We start from the raw sequence: 20,832 nt of genomic DNA on the forward strand, positions 1-20,832 counted from the left end.
TTTGGTTTGGGGTAAAGGTAATGGGATCTCTTCCCCGTGCAGCTCCAATGCTTTCTTCCATGGATAATAAATAAGGCAGCAGTGACTCGGTGTCTTTTCTAAATTATTATAAAGCCTTATCTTACCAAGCAGCTGCTCTGTGCCAGACCTGTAGGATCTCATTTCACCCTCACAGAAAACCCTATGTAAGGAGGTCCTGTCATCACGCCCATTTTACAGAACAGTGAACAGAGGCTGGGCGAGATCAAGTCACTTGCCGGATGTCACCTGATTTGCAAGTGGCAGAGCTAAGATTTGACCCCAGGGCCGTGTATCTTCAATGGTGACACCTACACCCACTGCCTGGTGCTGCCTCCCAAGGGGCACGGGTGTTGTGGAGGAGGTCAGATCTCGAGGCATCAGGACTTCTGCAAGTCCCAAAGTTGAGGGCAAAGGCGAAGTAGGCTGTTGGTCCTATTTTATAGATGGGCAAACTGGGGCTCAGAGTTACTTGCTCAAGGTCACAAAAAGAGTGAAGGAGCCTGAATTTGAATCTGGTTCTCTCTGACTCCAGGCAGCTAACATTTTAAGGCTTACTGTTTCTGGGGCACGTTCTTGGGAGTTCAGTTCCAGTGTTTGTGGATTAAGATGATGGTTTCAGCTCTCTGCTTCAAGAGAAAACCTAGTATCTCTTCGGGGAGCCAAATGAATCAGCCAGGCCCTATGGACAGGATGCAAATAAAAACTTAAGGGCGGAAAAGAGACAGAAGGTGAAGGGAAGGGGAAAGAAGCAGGTAAACCTAGTGGCATACGTGGTGGCTAAGATCAAAGGCTGTAAAGTCAGGAGACTAATAGGGTTGAGAGATGTTTTTACAGCTGAGGTAACTGGGGTACACGAGAGCTGCCAGCGCGCCCCAACACTGCACCTGCTACTCCCGCCGGTCGCCCAGGCCCCGCCCCCTCTGTTATTCATTGGTTGCCGCTGGTACGAGACCGACGCAACAGACAGCCAATGGGAGTGGCCCACGGCGCGTCTTTCCCGGGCAAGCCGACCCCGACTCGGGAACCCGGAAACGCAAGGGATGGACAAGTGAGGAGAGCCAATCCCCCGCGACGGGTGTGACGTACCGGCCAATGGCGAGCCGCCGAGGGCGGGGCCAGGGTGTCGGCTGTAGAAGGAGTCCCGGGAGCCGGCGGTCGCGGAGCTGGCGAGCGCGGGGAAAGCAGAGGGAGGGCCGGGCAGCCGCGCGTGGTGAGGAGGGGGCGACACCGCGGGACTCGGGAGAAGCGAGTCGGGGAGTGGGGAGGGATGCTGGGGGCAGCGAGCCCTGGGCGGGGTCTTGAAAGGGGCGGCTCCGCAGAGTGAACTTAGACTAGTCCCCTCGCCTCTCTGGGCCTCAGTTTCCCCTTCCAGGGGTAGTGGAGAGGTGAGAGATTCGCGTCTTCCGGAACGCACGCCCTCCCCGGCCCACACCTCCGTCACTGGTGAACTCCTGTGTTGCCTTTACAGCCCTCCCTCTCAGGAAGCCCGCCCAGACCCCCGAACGAAGCAGTCACTCTCCCTCTGCCATGCCCCCTGAGCACACCGATCGGACCTCCATTAGAGCGCATCCCAAGCCTTTTCGGACCCTCTGTCAACAAGTCAGGCTCGCCCTATTAGCCTCTAAACCCTAATCGGACATTTCAGAGTCAGCCCAGAGTGAGTTCACGTGCCTTGCTAATTAATAAGGCAGAGGCTAAGTACCTGGGGACTCTGGACAGAAGCGCACTGAGGTTTCATTCCTGTAGGACATCTGAAGAGGACTTACCCCTCTGTGCCTTAATTTCCCTCCTCTTTAAAATGGAGCTACTAGTTAATCTTTCAGGAGTCCCTGGGTGGTGCAAGGAGCCCTGGTGCCATAATGGTTAGTGTTTGGCTGATAACCAAAAGGTCAGCAGTTCAAATCCACCAGCCACTCATTGGAAACCCTATGGGACAGTTCTCTGTCCTATGGGATCGCTATGAGTCAAAATCAACTCAATGGCAATGGGTTTTTTGGTTGGGTGCTGCAAACAGTTAAGTGCTTGACTACTGGCTGAAAAGTTGGTGGTTTGAACCCACCCAGCAGCTCTGCATAAGACAGGTGTGGCGACTTGCTTCCAAAAGGTCACAGCCTTGAAAACCCGATAGAGTACAGTTCTGTTCTGCACGCATTGGTCACCATGAGTCAGAATTGGCTCCGTGGCAGCTAACACCAGTTCTTTCTTCATAGGGTGGTGATGGTGGTAGTTGTTGGTTGCCGTCGAGCTGATTCCAACTCACAGTGACTCCATGTGACAGAGTAGAACTGTCCCATAGGGTTTCCTAGGCTGTAATCTTTACAGGAGCAGATGCCTAGGTCTTTTCTCTTGTGGAGTGGCTGATTGGTTTAAACCACCAACCTTTCTGTTAACAGCTGAGCGCTTAAACATTGCACCACCAGGACTCCTTTCACAGGGTGGAGTGAGGACTAAATGAATGTGTGTCTAGCATTTAGCTCAATGCTCAGCACACCATAATTGCCCAATAAATGCTTATTGTTAGCTTACTGGTGCTTGCATACATGACCCCTTCACTGTCACTGCCAGCCCCAAGAACGTGCCTCTTGTCACTGAGGCCAAGTAGCCACCCACTCGGACCCACAACCTGAGTTCCTTTTGAGATGTTCAAATTGGCCAGCCTGCAGGCAGGCTCCCGCCTGGATAGGCCAGGAAAGGAAGGCCAGAGAAGGGAGCAGCATTGTGGGCATATGGCAGAATATCAGGGTAAGGGGGGGAAAGGCGACTGCCCAGTTGTGGCAATACATTAGGCCCCCGAAACGGTTTTGCTTATCAGAAGAATGGGCCTGAGAATGCCTTGGCCAATCTGGGTCTGACTGTGTGTGTTTGTTACTTCTGTGCCAAACACCCAGTGTTTAGGGTCAGAAGTCACAGAAACTTGTGGTGAAGGGGGAGATTTCTGAGCTGTGGGTTCCTGAGTTCAAGCCCTAAGGCTATTGGCCATTTGCATACTGGGTGATTTTGGGTAAGGACGTCATCACCTCTCTGAGGTCACCTCAGTTTCCTCATCTGGAGAGTGGAATGATGTTGGAGACTGGGGGAGATAGATTGTGTGAGGTGTCTAGCGCTTAGCACAGGGCCTGGCACACACAGTAAGTGCTCAGCGTGCAGACTAGCAGTGGCATTACTTTCACGGAGTCACAGGGTCCTGGAGGCAGCACCAGTTCTTCCAGGCTATATTCACTCCTTGCCTCGCCCCACCTGCGATCCGCCACCCGTCTCTCCGGTGAATCAAGAAGCATAGATGTGCCTCCTTTGCCGTGACACCAGAAGAACTAGATGGTGCCCAGCTACCCTTACTGAACATTTTGATGAAAGATTTTATAAAAGAATTCTGATCAAAAGGGAGAAAATGCAGAACAGAATTTCAAATTCTCATGGACTCTAGACTTTCTGGAGTCATGGAGGCTGGATGAACCTCCAAAACTACTGCCCTAAGATAATTTTTAAACCTTAAACCAAAAATACCCCCTGAAGTCTTCTTAAAACCACACAATAGCTTAACTAGTAAAATACGGTCACTATGAGTTGGAATTGACTCGGTGGCACTGGGTTTTGTTTTTTTGGTAACTAGTAAAATATGCCTGCCTTGAGCATGATGCCCTTTTAAGAACTATCTATTTGGGATCAGACTGACAACAGCAACTCAAAAGATTAGATAGGAAACTTAGGGGGACAGTGAGTATGTTAACGGAGGAGGAACAACTCAGAAAAGGAGAGTGAGAATAGTTGCACAACTCAAAGAATGTAATCAGTGTCACTGAAATGTACATGTAGAAACTGTTGAATTGGTATATGTTTTGCTGTGTAGATTCTCAACAACAAAAAAAAAAACCACACAGATGTCTCCAAGGCCATCTCTCCAGCTGAAGTCAGAACGTGTCCTGAACATGTCTCTTTTCCTGCCTTATTTCCAACAACTCTTGGTTTGCCTTCCAGATCCTGCTCTGCCTCAGCTGATGGTGTACCTGTGCACGGGGCCCACCCCTGAGTCCAGATGACGCTCGTGCCAGTGGCTTCCGTGATGGCGGTGACCGAACCAAAATGGGTCTCGGTCTGGGGCCGCTTCCTGTGGGTGGCGCTGCTAAGCATGGTACTGGGGTCCCTGCTGGCCCTGCTGCTGCCGCTGGGGGCCATGGAGGAGCAGTGTTTGGCTGTGCTGAAAGGCTTCTACCTGCTCCGGAGCAAACTGGACAGGGTACAGCATGCTGTCACCAAGTGCACAAACCCAACCACAGAGCTCAGTGTCACCTCCAGGGACACGGGGCTGCTGGTAGTCAAGACCAAGGCCTCTCCAGGTAAGACATATCTCTCCTCAACACTTGTTAATGCAACAGATACTTATAGAGCCCCTACTGTATGCAGGGCACGGGGGTATTACAGTAAGCGCATCAGCCCTGAGCCCCTGTCAAGACTAGCAGACAGGTGACTGTGATACAGTGTCACCCGAGGAAGCAAAAGGGCTGTGGAAACACACCTGGAAGCCTTCCTGGAGGAGGGGACATCTGAGCTGAGAATGGCTCTGGGGACAAAGGGACAATAGCCACATACCACTTCATGGGCTGTGAGAACAAACACTGTAACGTGTGGAGTGGTACCCAGGAGCCCGGGTGACACAACAGTTAAGCACTTGGCTGCTAACCAAAAGGTTAGCAGTTCAAACCCACCAGCCACTCTGTGGGAGAAAGACCTGGTGATCTGCTCCCGTAAAGATTACAGCCAAGAAAATCCTATGGGGCGGTTCTGCTCTGTCACATGGGGTCGCTGTGAGTCAGAATCAACCAGACGGCGCCTAACAACTACAGGGTGGTACCAGGCACAGTGAAGGTACTTACAGCATGGCTGGAACGAGCTCCCTGAGGCCGGGAACTCTGGCTGGTTAGCAGGGTTTCCCTGGGAGGCTAGTGCAGGTGACAGCTGTCCTGAACGTCCTGTGCCACCCCACCCTCCCTGACGATGCTTCTCTGACTCTCTTCCAGCCAGTAAGCTGGAAGCCCGAGCAGCTCTGAACCAAGCCCTGGAAATGAAGCGCCTGGGCAAGCGGGGCAAAGCCCATAAGCTCTTCCTGCACGCTCTCAGAATGGACCCAGACTTCGTGGATGCACTCAACGAACTCGGCATCTTCTCGGAAGAAGACAAGGACATCATCCAGGCAGATTACTTATACACCAGGGCACTGACCATCTCGCCCTACAACGAGAAGGCGCTGGTCAACCGGGACAGGACGCTGCCGCTGGTGGAGGAGATCGACCAGAGGTATTTCAGCATCATCGACAGCAAAGTGAAGAAGGTCATGTCCATCCCCAAGGGCAACTCAGCACTGCGCAGGGTCATGGAGGAGACGTACTACCATCACATCTACCACACGGTGGCCATCGAGGGCAACACCCTCACGCTGTCGGAGATCAGGCACATCCTGGAGACCCGCTACGCGGTGCCCGGGAAGAGCCTGGAGGAGCAGAATGAGGTCATTGGCATGCACGCGGCCATGAAGTACATCAACACCACCCTGGTGTCCCGCATCGGCTCTGTCACCATCGGCGACGTGCTGGAGATCCACAGGCGGGTGCTGGGCTACGTCGACCCGGTGGAAGCCGGCAGGTTTAGGACAACTCAGGTCCTTGTGGGACACCACATCCCTCCCCACCCTCAAGATGTGGAAAAGCAGATGCAGGAGTTCGTCCAGTGGCTCAACTCAGAGGAGGCCATGAGCCTACACCCAGTTGAGTTTGCAGCCTTAGCGCACTATAAACTGGTGTACATCCACCCCTTCATCGATGGCAACGGCAGGACGTCACGCCTTCTGATGAACCTCATCCTGATGCAGGCGGGTTACCCGCCCATCACCATCCGCAAGGAGCAGCGCTCCGAGTACTACCACGTGCTGGAGGCTGCCAATGAGGGTGATGTGAGGCCTTTCATCCGCTTCATCGCCAAGTGTACTGAGACCACCCTAGACACCCTGCTTTTTGCCACAACCGAGTACCCAGTGGCGCTGCCGGAAGCCAAACCCAACCATTCTGGGTTCAAGGAGACGCTCCCCATGAGGCCCTAGCGTACTCAGTCAGTTCTCCCTTGGTGGCAAGGGGTGGCCTGAGAAAAATCAAAGGAACTTAGCATTTCTAGAAACCTAAGTCGTCTCCCACACAAAAGGGGGCCGTAAACATTCTTTACCACCAGATATTTTTGGTTTGAGTTAAAGAAACTAAATTATTAAGGCTGTCTCTAAGATAATTTATAATTCAGTCCATTTATTTATTTTCCCCTCTGGAACAAGCTAGTAAATGTTGTCCGGCGTTTGCTGCTTCTGTGCTGTTGGCCACTGTTAGCATGGTGGCCCCAGCAGGCCTCGGGGTCATAAATGCCCCTTGTGTGACCAGAACAGAAGGTTCTGGAGCAGAGTTTGCACTCAGGTCAGGGAGGGAGGTCAGGGGCTGTAAAGGAGGCCCAGGAGAGCCATGGGAATAATGCTGCCAAGTCTTTCTCTCAGACTTTAACTAGGAAATGAGTACTCCTTGGGAGAACTCAGTGCAGGTTTGGACAAATAGTTGAAAGCTTTCTTTCTTAAAGGTTTTTGCTCCCCTGCAAAGAGATTAGTGCTATGACTAATTTTTACTGGCAGAGCAAACTTTTGAGATAGGAAAATAAAATTAATGTTGGCAGTGTTTCTAGTTGGATCCCTTGCTTCTTTCCAGGAAGTCTTTGAGCCATAGTTCCTTTGTAGATTCTAATGCCAAAAGCAGTTATTTTTCCACATCAAGAGAATTTTTCTAATTAAGAGCAGGGGAGTGGCCAGCTGGATTTTCTTTGTGTTTCGATGTTTCTTTCACTTCACTTGAAGCAACTTGGACCAGATGTTTTCTTTTCATCTGAATTATCTGGGTTTGTGACTCAGCAGCTGAACTCAAACCAGGTATTTGTGCAGGTGGGCAGGTCTGTCCTCACCCTGCACTGAGTTTTCTACAGGTAGAAGTTAAAGAACACATTTGAGAACGCAGAGGCCACGTCAACATTGAATAAGCATTTTTGATAATGAACAAGAGCACCGGTTTCTACTGAATCAAGTAAAAACCTCTGGCCACAGCCAGTCCTTGTCCATCTGTCCTACAGCTTTATCCACTCAGTTGCCCGCCCCCCCACCTCCCACGGACATTGTCCAGTGTCCCAGGGGAGGCAGAAGAGATTGCCCCCAAGTGGCCTTATTTTTCTAGCAACTTGTAAAGTGCTAAAAATGTTACATGGAATGCGGCCCGGTTTCCAAGTTGTCATTTTATGAAAGTAGGGAGAGTCTTCTTTCAATCACATGTGGCACAGGTGCCAATACAGCTGCTGCTATTTCGACTCCAAATGGCCAGAAATCACCGGGTTCCTTTTCCAGTCACAGGACCCGTGATGTTTAACGCTGTTACTTCCCTTTGCTGGTGTTTGAATGATGGTGAATACACGTCGACTCTGTGATTTGTGGGTCCAGTTCCTGATAGTAAGGAGGTCACCGCTCTGACGTAGCCTGTGTTTATACAGTTACTCAGGTGTATAACTGGCACAGAGTACTCTGAAAGGTCTAAGAAAAATAAGTGAAAAGATGTATGAAATGATCCCAGGTAATAGTTACTCAAACCTTTATAAGCAATGTTTTGGTACTTCTACGCTGCCACGAAGTATTTCTTCAACTTTAACTGTTCTATGGTCTTTGTTTTGGAAGCACACCAAGGAAGCCTGACAGAGGGCTTGCTCTGTACTGTAGAGTGAAATTTGCACTTTAGCCATATGTGAAGGATATTATTTTAACAAATTACTGATTCTAATAAAGTATTTTATTACATAAATACCTGAGACTTTACTCTTATTCAATTAATAATCCCATTTACCATATGGATGAGGGGGGAGATCTCAGAGCTTGAGCCCTGTTTTTATTTTTCTGGGAGAGGGACAGACCACTGACAGTAATTTACATAGGAAAACATGACAGAATTCATTGGATGAGGGGGCCTACCTATGTTGATAGGGGTGAATGACTGATTTTTCACTAGTAACTGGAATGGTTTTTCATGTTTCTATTTACCATCAGTCCTTGATTTTCTGGGGAGAAACAGACACCCGCTCATACGCTCCTGAAACTCCATTTCTAGAACAGTCAACATCTTGAACCTCAATTGGATCCTCCTCGAGTCGGAGGTGGTTCACCCATCACGAACCTGTGTTGACATCTCAAAAAGTGTGGAACGAGGTTACTTATTGGCCAGCAGTGAGAACAAAGCAGTTAAATGTGAAGCAGCAAAAGGTGAGGCCACATCCACCTGTACTGACAGTAAAATACACACCCTTCAAGTGTCGAGAACCGGGCCACCGGGGCCCCCCACGTAACCACCGCCCACACGGCCCTCGGTAGGGAAGTAAGGGGACTTTCCCAGAAAGCACGCAGGAAGAGCCCATGTTACCGCACAGGCTCCACTGACCACTGTTTAAATTCAACTCAGAAGTAATGCCCAATACATCATCGCAAGGGGGAAAAAACAGGAAGCTAGAGATGGACAGAATCCTATAGATCAAAAGACTTAGGAGGCTTAGCAGCCAGTCATACTTTATGGGGAAGGAAAACTGACATCTGAGACAATGGAAAATTTGACACTTGACTGGAGAGCTGAGGACATGAAGGTATTATTGCTAATGTGTTTACTGTAATGATAAAACTGGGTCCTTACCTTTTAGAGATACCTGCTAAGATATTTGTGCGTAAGTACTATGATGTCTCGGATTTGCCTGTGATACAGAAGGGGGAAAGCAGTGGAAGTAAAGGCAGAGTCCGATGGGCTAGGAGCTGAGAAATGCTGGCACTCAACGATAGGCTCTAATTGAAGAGCAAAAACTTACCAAGCAGATGAATCAGGGGCTGATTTCTATGGCACCTCAAAGGATTCCCTGATTCACCCTCCCCTCCGGCCCGCCCCAGTGCCTTTATTAAAGTCAGCTTCCCCTACTCACCTACCAATGCTGCTGTCCAAATGATAAACAGTTGATAAAAGATGAGGGGTAACAAAGCCTAAAAGCTATCAAGTCAAATTGCACTAAACTGAAGTTTAAAATTGAAGACAAATCACAGCTGAACAGGCAACAGGATGTGACTTATAAAAAAAATTCTCCTTGCACATCGATGGGGTAAAGCGAGGCACACTAGTTTCCAAATACATCCACATGTGAACGAACAGCTCAGTACCAGCGGGCACAAGTTTGTAAGAGAACTTCAGTTTAATAAACAAAGCTAAATGGGGAGAATTTAACTTTGCACTTGACACAGTATTTATTTAAACAAAACCAAAGGGCTGCAACTCAATAGTTAGACAAAGAACACAGGTCACTAGTCAACAGGCAAAGAAAATGGTCCGCAGCAGGTGGCCTACAGAGTTCTTATATAAAACTGTCGCCAATAGTTTGCTTGTAGGAAACATAAACAATGGGTTGACATGTCATTTACAAATTCATAATATAAAAATGCACAGCCCCCTTGAACAAAAAGCCATCAACTGTTTTTTATGTGACCTCCTCTGTCCCCACCCCGTTACTAAAATAGGCCATTCTGGTGAAGTACTAGCATCTGCCGGTTTGTCTTTTAAAAATTAAAAGAGTGACGGGCACCTGTGCTGTGCAGGGTGTAAGACAAGTGTCTTATAAAAGGGGCCAGGAGTTGACCAGAAACACTGGGACAAGCGGTCTCAAAACTCTGTTCAGGTTTCACTTCTGATTCTCACTCTCTGAGAGACAAAAACAGCTCAGGAAACTATACCCTGTGCCCAAACTGTAGTGACCGTTCTCCTCCCGTTGCCCTCAATATGAGGGAACTCTTAAAGCCTCTTTACTTGAACACCCTTCCCCTTTCCGTCTAAACGGAGGACATCGAGCCGGGCGCTGCGCCAGCCCTTCCGCACGGAGATGAGTGGCCCCCGATGTCCGGCATGCAGCTGGGTGACTGGTGGGCTCCCGGCCAGCACAAAGTAAGGCATTTCCCTCCTCTCACTGAGTCCCGTTCACTTTCTCAGAAGCAACTTGGCAAAATCAGCATTGGACATCTTGGGTGCCTCGGTGGCCGCTGAGGTGGCGACTGCTGGACATGGGGCAGGGCCGTTCTCAGTCTGGGGTGCTGCAGGGCTCGGGCGTTGTAGGGCCCGAGGCAGGAGAGACAGCTGGGTCCTTCCCTTCCCCCGCCTGGAAGAGCAAACATTCAATGTACCCTCTCAGAGAAACAATCCACGGCCCCCTCATCTATTTGTGAAAATAAACTAGCAGTCTTAAATCACTGAAAAGTTAAAAGATGACAAACAAGGATAAAATGATCCCTGTCCCTGTAACTTTGGCTATTAGGTAAAGATCATTTTAACAAGCTTTACCTTTTCCAGTCTGGGCAAGAACCAGCTCTGTTCGATGGTCACCATTATGGTGGATAAAAATGGCCATAATCTTTCAGACCTCTCAAATATCCCTGCAATTTTGCCATCTCGTCCCTATCAGGCAAAACAAACTTTCACGTGGATTATGGCTAGAGTTGTACGTGGGTCTCGCAAGCACACAGCCGGATTCAATTACCAAAGGGGACTTTAATCATGACTGCCTAAAAACCCACCTTAAATACATCACAGGTATAAACCGGCAAAAACTACTCAGGAAACAGTTGACGTGGCCTAGGGCTTGCACTGTGTGTGGACTGCTCCACCGAGCCACAGGGATCTCCCGTGAGCAGCAGGCCCAGCTCTTGTACTAACCCGCTGTCCTAACAGGAAACTAATCCATGATGTACTCCTCCGTGTCAGGGAGCTGGTGCTAGCCAGGACAACGTGTGCCCTAAGCCAGCGCGTAGACACTTACGCTCCGTAAATCTGCCGCGGCACCATGGGGCCACCTGGTGCTTTCCTCGCCTCTGGCTTCTCTGGAACTTTCCTCTGAGGGGGGTTGCTGATTGCCACTTTGATGACGTTCTCCTTGATGGTCATGCCATCCATCTTCATGACAGCCTGCGACGCCTGGGATTCATTTTCATACTCCACATAAGCCAGGCCCTGTAAGGGCAAAATCCAGAGCAGGTCAGATGACGCACATCCAGGACGCAGCCTCCTCAGGCAGGTCAGGAGGCCTCCTTACCAATACCCTCAGCCTTGCTCCAGTGGGCCAGAACACTGGAGACACCCCACCAACAGATGACTTCAGCCAGCCTCCCACTGCTGCCAGTCTTTGTCTGTAGGTTTGTCTCTTACTCTATTTCTCTTCCCTATCATACCTACTGATTTTAACTCAGGAAAACCTTTTTAAGTTCGGTACCTTCTACTTCTCCAGGGATGGGGTGGGGGGAAAAAGACAGGTTAAGTATAAATCCAGCAAACAAACTGAGGCGGACTGAACACAGGGTGAACCCTACTGTCTGGGTCTCCAGCCCCCTCCCTTACTTCACACAGCCAGCTCTCCATTAACCTGGAAAGCAGACGGTAGTGGCAGAACAAAAGAGAACCCAAAATTACACCTGAACACCACTGCTCAACATGGGGTGCAAAACGATTTCACAAGAGACTGAAAGGAGGCATCTCGGTAGAGAGGGGCAGGAGAGGAGGATGTCATTAAGCGGACTGGAACCAGAGACACTCTAGCGGAAGGCCTGGAGGGACATGGTTGGAGGCCTAGTGAGGAGTCTGGGGAAGGAAGCAAAGGGAGGTGCAAAGGAAGGGCACCTCACCAAAAGGCCCCACGTGCCTCTGGCCACAGCCCAGCCCCACAGGCCCCACAGTCAGGGGCTCGCACTGCAGCCCTGCTAATCTGTGTTTTTTTTTCTAACGCCTTACTCTCTTTTAGTGCAATTAGCTACTAACAGATTAATCTGACTCCAAGTATATGCAGAGCTAAGTGTACCTATCTTTCTACGAAACTATCACTTGTTTCTTTTTATTGTACTTTAGATGAAGATTTACACACCAAATTAGTTTCTCATTGAACAAATAATACACGTATTGTTTTGTGACATTGGCTGCCAACCCCACGACATGTCAAAGCTCTCTTCTTCTTGACCTTCGGCTCCCCATTACCAGCTTTCCTGTCCCCACCTGCCTTCTCATCCTTGCCCCTGGGCTGCTGTGCCCATTTAGCCTCATTTTGTTTTATGGCCTTGTCTAATCTTTGGCTGAAGAGTGAACCAAAAGAGTGACTTCATTGCTGAGCTATAAGGGTGTCCGGGGCCCATACTCTCAGGGTGTCCCTTGTTTCTTAGCAGACAAACCAGAAACCCCCTCTAGAACTAAGTCATCCCAGAAAGGATGGAAAACGAGGCTCGCCTGAGCCATCTCTCAAGCACAGAAGGCCAAGAGCCATCCCGTCCACTCAGATGCAGACCTTGGGTTTGCCAGCCCGGTTGGTAACCAGTCGGAGGTCCTTCACAGTGCCGTGGGCTTTGCAGATTTCCTCCAGCTCCTCTTTTGTGCAGGAGAAAGGCAGACCCGAGATGAATAGCTTGTGCTTCTCCAGGGCAGTGCTGTACCTAAACACCTACAGGAAGGAGGAGGGAGAGGTCAACGACTCGAGGCCCAGCCAGCACACCACCACCTGGTCAGTCCCACTGCATCCACAGGAACTCGCCCCATCAGGGGAGCAGAGTCAAACCTGGCTCTGTCACCTAGAGACTGGCTCACCCTGGGCATGTCACTCAATCTCTCTAAGCCTCTGCTTCCTCATCTGTAAAATGGCAAAAATAACAGTAGCTAATCTCAACAGGTGGGGTGAGGATTCAGTGAGGTAATATGTAAAACAGCACAGTCCTTGTCACTACGAAGCACTTAACGGAAAGTACCCAGTGTTACAATGCTTGATTTTATTATCATTATATGAACTAATGCAAGCTCAAAGTGACCAAGCTGTAAGTCAGACCTCCATTAACTTGCTCAAAACAGACCTCAGCAAGCTTGTAAGTTTAGTTCTTCACGCGGTACAAAGATTCTGTGTATATTCTAAATACAATGACACCTGTGAGAGCTGGAACTTGACAAGACTGCCTTGTTTTTCCGGGTCTCGCAAGTTTTCCGCCTTTGACAAGGTGAAGGCTCACCACTTTTCTATCGCTCATTTGTGTGGAAAATACTTGCGTTTTCCTTCTCTGACAGGTTTCCGCCTTACATAGGTTCCGGCTTTCGCAGTTTATTGTATTAGTTGCCGCAGGGGAAAAAAGTGGCTAGTCTGTCTAAAGCTACCCTACACAAGAGGCCTTCTTTGTTCCACCAGCATACCTTAAAATCAGGATTTTTGCTCTTATCCACACAGGGGGAAACAAACATCGGCCTCCCTTCCACATTTTTCCGGTCCAACTCCAGGGCCTGCAGGGCAGATTTCTCGTCTTTGAATTCCACATAGCAGTAGCCCCGGAAGTCCCCGCGGTTGCTGAAAATGGGGCGGATCTCGGCCACTTCACCACAGGTCTCAAACAGAGGCCTGAGCGCCACGTCCGGCTCCCCCATGCTGTAGGGCAGGTTGCTGACGAAGACCGTGATGCTGTCCTTACTGCTGTCGTGGGGCACCTTGGCCATGTCCCTCTTCAGGGAGGCGGCCTTTTCCTTCTGCTTGGAAGGGGGGCCAACATCCACCGGTGCCCTCTTGCCAGCCAGGCCCGCTTCCACGCCTGTGCCTTGTGCTTTGTCGGCTGAAGGAACACTGTTCTCAACCCTCCTGCGTTTGGAAGGCTGCTCTGCAGATTTTGAAGAGAAAAGCAGTAACGATTAATGATTCCTTCTCTGCAGTAAGCTGTTAAATGTACTTAGCAAGTGAGTGAGCTCTCCCTACTACAAATGGCCCATCTATGATCCATAACAGTTGCACCTGACGACACTTACCACTCAGTCCAGATACTGAGCTACAGGCACCATGTCCACCACCGAGGTCCTTCGTGGCCCAGCACCTGTCCCACTGTTTCCTGGGTCCCAAGTATGTACTCATCACGTGGCAGTGAAAACACAGATCCCCATGCCCTCTTGAATTATATAAAAGGCCAGAGGGTCTCAAACTACAGATAGCAAATTCCAGGACCCTTCTCCTACAAAGCCCCCCAAAAGAAGTATGGGATGGGACCTGGGAGCCTGCATTTCAACAAGTACCCAAGAGGACTCTGATGTGTATGCTCACAGGCCACTTTGAAAAGCACTGCAGGTACCTAAATAACTCTCAGTACCGTTTGTGTCCTTCAAGAAAGCCGAACAATACTCTAATTCCAATCCATTCTCACCACTGCCTCCAGAGGGACACTGCGGAATCTCAATCTGACCTGAGCCCCCTTCTAATCGCCCTTTCAAGGGGAAGCCCCCCACTGCCTTCCCAGTAATGTCTAAACCCTTGCACACCGCAGTCAAGAGTGTCCCTGAGCAGGGCCTGCCTAATGCTGCAGCCTCATCTACCACTGCACCTGCCCCTCTGCCACGCGCTGGGTGCAAACCCACTCACCTGCAGCTCACAGTCAACGCCCGGCTGTTTGGGGCCTTCATGCTTTGCCAGCGCTGCCTGTCTGGCTTACCCCACCCTCCTTTTCCACTTGACAACCGCTCCCTCCTACTCTGTGAAATCTTCCTTGCACAGTTGACCCACCAGAGCTTTCTGTGGCCTCTACCAGGATTTACACCTAAGTCTCCCACGGCCCCAATTACACAGCACCACAGTTACAGGGTCACATTTGTCTAACTCTGCTCTGAAGGGCGGTAAAGGGACAAATGGAAACCACCTGACAGGACATGATGAGAAGGGCACAGCATCACTCCTAGACCACTGCTGTCAAGGCGCACGACCTAAAGCTCATCACGAGGAAACTTTGCACTAACCCAGGCTGAGGGACACTCTCCAAAATGAGGAGCCTGTCCTCTTTCAAAGTGTCAAGGTCATGAGAGTCATGGAACGACTGAGGACTGTTCCAGACAGAAGGAAACTCAACAGACAGGACAACTAAACACAACACCTGCTCCTGAACTGGGTCCTTTTGCTACAAAGCACGCTGTGGGGACAAATAGTGAGCCCTGACTGGGCTGAGGATGAGATGGTAGTCACGTATCGCTCTTAATGTCCTGATTTTAATGGCTGTATTACAGTTCTGTACAAGACTGTCCTTGTTTGCCCTAGAGAAGGGTGACGAAGCACTGTGCCTTGCTCTGGCCTGCTACTACTCCAGCCTCCAGGAAAAAACACACTCTTCATGCTGTTCGTGCAACTTCTTCTCAGTAAGCCTGAGATGTTTCAAAATAAAATTTCTAGAAAGTGTTACCTTCTTCGTCATCGCCCCACTCTTTCTCATCGTCCTCATCTGCTCTCTGTTTGTCTCCACCTCGAATCTTTTTCTTCTTTTTCAGTGCTTTCTTCTCAGCCCGGGCCCTCTTCCGTTGTTCAGCTTTTTCTTCCTCTTGCTGGGCCAGGGCTGCTTCCTTCTCCGCCGCCTGAAAAATTGAGAATGTGACACATCACTAGGAGCAGGAATGACATGAACTGCACTGACTTGTGATGAGAAGACAGGGGAAAGGGCAGAGGGCGTGGAAATCCATTAACCCATTGCTGTCGAGTCGATTCCAACTCATAGTGACACTACAGGAAAAGAGCAAAACTGCCCCACAGAGCTTCCAAGGCTGTACTGCATTTTTATGCAAATAATGTGTGCTTTTTACACTTGTCAGATAGCACCCTCCCCACTGGAGGGGTTTCCATAAGTGTGCTATGCTTTTTTTTACAGCCACTTGTGAGAAAAAAATTGGTATAGCGGTGCTTATGAAAATAACTCAAGGGAGGAGGGAGCAATTGGCAAAAAAAAAAAAAAAACTGGCAAACAAATGTAGAAGGTGCGCATTGTTTGCTTAAAAACATAGTAATTCTTCACGGAAGCAGGCTGCCACATCTTTCTCCCGCAGAGTGGCTGGCGGGTGGGTTCAAACCACCAAACTTTCAGTTAGCAGTCGGGCGTTCAGCCACTGTGCCACCAGGACTCTTTGGAAATCCATTACCCAAGTGAAGAGACCATGAAAAAGACGAGAGGACATGCACAGAGCTTTCCTGCGCCAGGCTTACCCAGGCTCCTTAGTACTCTGTATCTCAAGTCCACAGCTCTTTTAACAATACCCTCATTAACAGCCTCACCAGAAAAAAAGAACTCTAACACTAGGGCCCTAAGTCATTTGGCGGTATTCATCTTCTATTCACTGGGTTCCGTGATGCTTCCTTGCCACATACGAGTTAAGAAGGACCTGGTTGGCCCTTTCCATTCTTTTTAATCAATTCCAGCAAATTTTAGAGCCAAAACTCTCCACTAAAGAGTATTTACTGCTGGGGCTAAAGTTTTCAAACGATCTAAGAAGATGGCACATGACAGGTTTAAATATTGATTCAAATATTTCCTAATTAATACTCTCAGTAAAAGATGCTTCTTAAGAAAACCTAAAAGGTTTTGACAAGAAATTATCACACCAAACACAGGCAAAGCTGGTATCAGAGATTCCAAAGATTTCCAATAAATACCATCATTACCTTTATTCTCTGCTCGTTAACACGAGCTAGTCGGGTTTCTGTTTTCTGAACGGCTATATCCCAATCTTCTAAAGTACCTTAATAGAAGAAAAAACAAATCTTCACTTTTTAGGTTTTTGAAGAATGTAATATCAAATTTTCTTAATTCCCCTAGACTTCTCCCATCAGTCAGAATGCACAGGAGAGTTAGCTCCCTGTTTTAAGAAAATGTCAATTAGCATAGATTTAAGGTTTAGAATTCAAACAGTCCGTCCAGGTTTGTTTTAAACCCTCTCTTCTTCAGAAAACAGACTTGAAAACTAGAAAGCATTCTATTCTGGGCTCTCAATGATAAAGACTAAGAAAACCCATTCTAATTCAGTCTTATATTAAGACTGAAGAATTTTAAGAGCTCAAAGAGGTGAACGGCCCCTCCTCAAAGTGATAAACGTTGGGATGTTTCTTCTTTTTCCTGCTGCCGTTATTGCTGTCATTGTCGTCTGGGTGGCTTTACTTCCAATTCTGAGACACTCAAACCAAGACTCCACACCAGTGCCCGAGGGGACAGATTCACGCTGTTTGCCTACTGGTTGTGGTCACACACCTTAATGTCGAAGGCCCTGACCCTCCCGGGGATGCCACATGACCCCCACACACACAGCTGGCTGCCTACACGTTCCTGGTGTGTGCACAACACTGCTAGAGCAGGGGGTCTCCACAGGGCGAGCCTGCCCAATGGACATTTGACAGTGTCTGGAGACACTGGTGGTTGTCATGACTGGGGGTTGCTGAACATTGTACAAGGCACAGGACAGCCCCTCACAACAAAGGAGTCTGAGAAAGCCCACACGAGAGCTCCCTCCCAGAGCCCTGTTTGCCCGTGGAGATTTGAGAGGAGCTGCAGGAGGGTTCCCTCCCCAGTGGAGCATCAGGTGGCATTCTAAGCATACAGCATCCTGGAGGTAGCTGGAGAAACAATCTGTCCTGACAGGAACTCAAAAACCAGATGCTCCTTCTTGAGATCAAGTGAGAAGCAAGGCACCGAGGGTCCCTACCTTCTGTCCTCTCCATGGTGAGCAGCACTTCACAGACGTGCTCGGGGTAGTCACTGGTGCACTGGACAGCCCGATGGAGAGCCTTCCGGCAATGCTGCGTGTCTCCATGCGCCCTATGGCAGAAAACAAACAGCTGCTGCCCCGAGACATAAAAACCCTCTCACAGAGAGAAGGGAAGGGAAGTCTTCTTCCCACAGGCCGGGCCAAGGGACCAAAGCTCGCTGACGGTTTGAGCTTCTGATGAGACTCTGGTTTTCAGAACTATCCACAGCTATTTGCACTAGCACTACTTTTAATGTTTTCTCCTCTTTACACTAGAGACCTTATAGTAAAAAACCAGCGCTTCCTCATAACCTGCCCTTTCCCTTACCAGGTAGGTACTCTTGAAAAGGGGACCTGGGACAGTGCTTTGCAACACTTTCCTGCCTTGGTAACATTTCTGCCTTTACAACATTTAACTGTGCAACACATGGAGGGCGGCAGTTAATCCAGCGACTCTGTGTGGTTTGATAGTCCCCAGGGAAATTCTATCCAGTCCTACCAGAGCGAAGAATCATTAATCCAAAGGAATGCTGAAAATCATGCCCAGACTCAGATCTTTTTGTACTGACATGGAAATACACTGCTAATCACTGTCAGAAACAGTATGTCCTCATTTCTGTTTAGAAATCATTATAAACCCATATAAATATTGGTAAATACTACCACAGGACAGTTAGAAAAACTTCAGAGCAGTGGTTCTCAAAACGGGATCCGTGTACCCCTGGGGGCCTTCAAGGCCCTTTCAGGTGGCCTCCCAGGTCAAGCTGCTTTCATAGTAACACTACAACATTGCTGGCCTTCTTCACTGTGTTGACCTTTGCACAGATGGTGTAAAAGCAATGGCGGCCCTTAGCACAGATCAAGGCACTGCACGTGTTTTGGCTATTCTGTGACGAAACTGGAAGTCCACGTAAAGCCCCCCTGCTGCAGACCAAAGCACAATGGCTGTCTCAGAAAAATACACACGCTATTGTCCGAGTTGCCAGCTGAACTAGTCGCTTTTTCCACGGGATACCATTTTTACTTCAAAGAAAAGCTAACTGACAAGCTATGGTTATTCAGCACGGGGATTCGGCACATTTTCTTGAAAGTTAACAAAGGCAGTCTGTTACCTCAAGGAAAACCACTCAGTACTTGTTGCCAGTGATAAAATCCAAGCTTTCAAGTGAAAATGAGAATTTTGGAAAACTTTTATCTGCCACTGTGAGTTGGACAGCTGCCTACTTAAGACTTTTCGAGATAAAAACCAAAAAACCAAACCCGTTGCCATCGAGTCAATTCCAACTCATAGCGACCTTATAGGACAGAGAAGAACTGCCCCATAGTTTCCAAGGAGCGCCCGGTGGATTCGAGCTGCCAACATTTTGGTTAGCAGCCACAGCTCTTAACCACTACACCACCAGGGAGATAGGCGGGGATATTAATAAATGTGATTTTTTTTAACCCTGTCCAATGAAATGTTTCAACATTTGGGAGAACGACATGACTCAGTGAATCAATTTTTTCCAAATGACCAATGCATGATGTTACGGAATAATCCATGCGTAAAAGGTTCATTCAAAATGCAAAACACACCAATGGATAGTCATGAAACAGAGCCTGGAAAATTCACTGACATGGTCTCAGATTCTACATTGAGCCGACCTTTATGAAACCACCATTCGTTGGCTTTTGGTGTAGTATCAAAGAAGAATGTCCACAATTATCTGAGAAGGTTATTGAAACATCCTTCTCTTTTCTAACTTCATATCTGTGCAAGGCCAAATTTTCTTAAATGAAAACAGTGTATCACAACAGACTGAATGCAGAAGCAGATACGAGAGTCCACCAGTCTTCCACTAAAACAGATGAAAGACATCTGCAAACACGCAAAGCCCTGCCGCTTTTCTCACAACATTTTTGGGGATATGGAAAATATAGTCATTTTTCATTAAAAAAAAATAATAATTCATGCTAGACACAATGGAATTATTTTGAAATAAACTAAAAAATTTTTCTTAGTTTCTCAGTTTTAATTTCTAATACGGTAAATGTTAACAGATATAACCCATATATACTAAACCTCTTTGGGGGTCCTCAAAACTTTTTAAGAGTATAAACGGGCCCTGAGACCAAAAACTGTGAAAACCACCTCTCTAGAGAAATATCAACAAGCTTTAATAGATGTCATCTCTCGGGGTGGGATTATAGAAAATGTTCACTTTCTATCACATTTTTGTAAAATATTCAAATTTTAAATTTCAAGTATTAGTTTTTAAGTTTAGGAAAAACCAAAATATTCAAAAAGGAAAAAAGGTAGTATAGAAATATATTTACTGACATGTAACGTTCAAGACATACTGAATAAAAAAGCTGGCCATATTCCTCATAGCTTTCCCATATTGTAAATGTTAGACACGTATTATTTAATTAAAGTAGCTTGAAAGGTTTATAACACGTACATTATAACTGCACTTTTGTAAGAAATAAAATTTAAGCATAGAAAAGTCTCAGAGAACATACACTGAACCAATATACACCAAACAGTGGTTATGGCTGGGTCAGTGACTGCTAAGTGATTGGACATTTTTCTCTTTGCTTTCCAATGTTTTCTTTTATATACAAAGCAAACACCTTTGTTTAAAATAAGCCGAATTAGACGTTCACGTCCAAAAACAAAACAAACAGATTAAAAGAAACGTATGGCTATAAGAAGAGCCCCGGGCACAAAAAGCGTTTGAGTCTCTAGCTCTGCCCAATAAAAATGCCTCCGATGATCAAAGAGACAGGACGAAGCAAGGCAGCTAGTTCTGCAGAGCAAATCTAAGCCGGCAGGAGTCGGCAAGGGCTGAAGACTGGTGTACGCTTGATACGCACCGCCTCCCCCACTCCCAGGTGAGTTACCTTTCCAGGTTGTAATATTCAAGCCACATGTTGGCGTACTTGGCATTTCCTTTGGTCATGATGCTGTCCCAGAGTTCCCGGGCTTTCTGCATATTATTGCACAGTCGAGCCTAAGACGAATTAGCAGGTTCAGTTACGAGAGGACCCAAACTTTATGACACCAACATCCACGACAAAACCGGTTTCACACAGACATGCACAAACGACTCCCTGTGACTGGCAGCGTTACAGAAATCCTCGGACGTTCCCCAGGCCTCCTCCAGCCTTTATACAGTGACAACTATCTGCCAGTGCCTCTTGAGAA

The 20,832-nt window shown here is 48.1% G+C and overlaps 2 protein-coding genes across 4 annotated transcripts in view; one reads left to right on the forward strand and one right to left on the reverse strand.

Moving 5' to 3' along the window:
- Positions 1-1,143: 1,143 nt before the first annotated feature.
- Positions 1,144-7,885, forward strand: FICD (FIC domain protein adenylyltransferase). 2 transcript variants are annotated; one of them, XM_003419248.4, is made up of 3 exons: positions 1,144-1,231; positions 3,997-4,355; positions 5,037-7,885. In XM_003419248.4, exons 2-3 carry the CDS (start codon positions 4,055-4,057, stop codon positions 6,110-6,112), a joined length of 1,377 nt encoding a protein of 458 aa, XP_003419296.1. In that variant the 5' UTR covers positions 1,144-1,231; positions 3,997-4,054; the 3' UTR covers positions 6,113-7,885. The 2 variants fall into 2 exon arrangements, with proteins under 2 accessions (XP_003419296.1, XP_064128374.1); XM_064272304.1 differs by lacking the exon at positions 1,144-1,231 and having other exon boundaries at positions 1,300-4,355.
- A 1,399-nt stretch (positions 7,886-9,284) lies between these two features.
- The window catches only part of SART3 (spliceosome associated factor 3, U4/U6 recycling protein), a 30,243-nt gene continuing 18,695 nt past the window's right edge, over positions 9,285-20,832 (reverse strand). For both annotated transcript variants that reach the window (XM_023559435.2, XM_003419247.4), the window contains exons 12-19: positions 20,529-20,638; positions 17,604-17,716; positions 16,570-16,646; positions 15,323-15,491; positions 13,311-13,765; positions 12,424-12,576; positions 10,915-11,105; positions 9,285-10,257 (exon numbers count right to left, since the gene is read on the reverse strand). In XM_023559435.2, coding sequence (XP_023415203.1) covers positions 10,080-10,257; positions 10,915-11,105; positions 12,424-12,576; positions 13,311-13,765; positions 15,323-15,491; positions 16,570-16,646; positions 17,604-17,716; positions 20,529-20,638 — 1,446 coding nt within the window. In that variant the 3' untranslated portion in view covers positions 9,285-10,079. The remainder of the gene's footprint in view (positions 10,258-10,914; positions 11,106-12,423; positions 12,577-13,310; positions 13,766-15,322; positions 15,492-16,569; positions 16,647-17,603; positions 17,717-20,528; positions 20,639-20,832) is intronic.

Source organism: Loxodonta africana, chromosome 19 (assembly GCF_030014295.1).
Source record: "Loxodonta africana isolate mLoxAfr1 chromosome 19, mLoxAfr1.hap2, whole genome shotgun sequence".
NCBI classification, from domain to species: Eukaryota; Metazoa; Chordata; class Mammalia; order Proboscidea; family Elephantidae; genus Loxodonta; species Loxodonta africana.

Excerpts from the sequence above, each read along its gene's own strand:
- FICD (XM_003419248.4), top strand. The coding sequence starts at position 4,055 with ATGACGCTCGTGCCAGTGGCTTCCGTGATGGCGGTGACCGAACCAAAA. Across the intron at positions 4,356-5,036 it reads CAAGACCAAGGCCTCTCCAG|CCAGTAAGCTGGAAGCCCGA; the intron begins GTAAGACATATC and ends ACTCTCTTCCAG.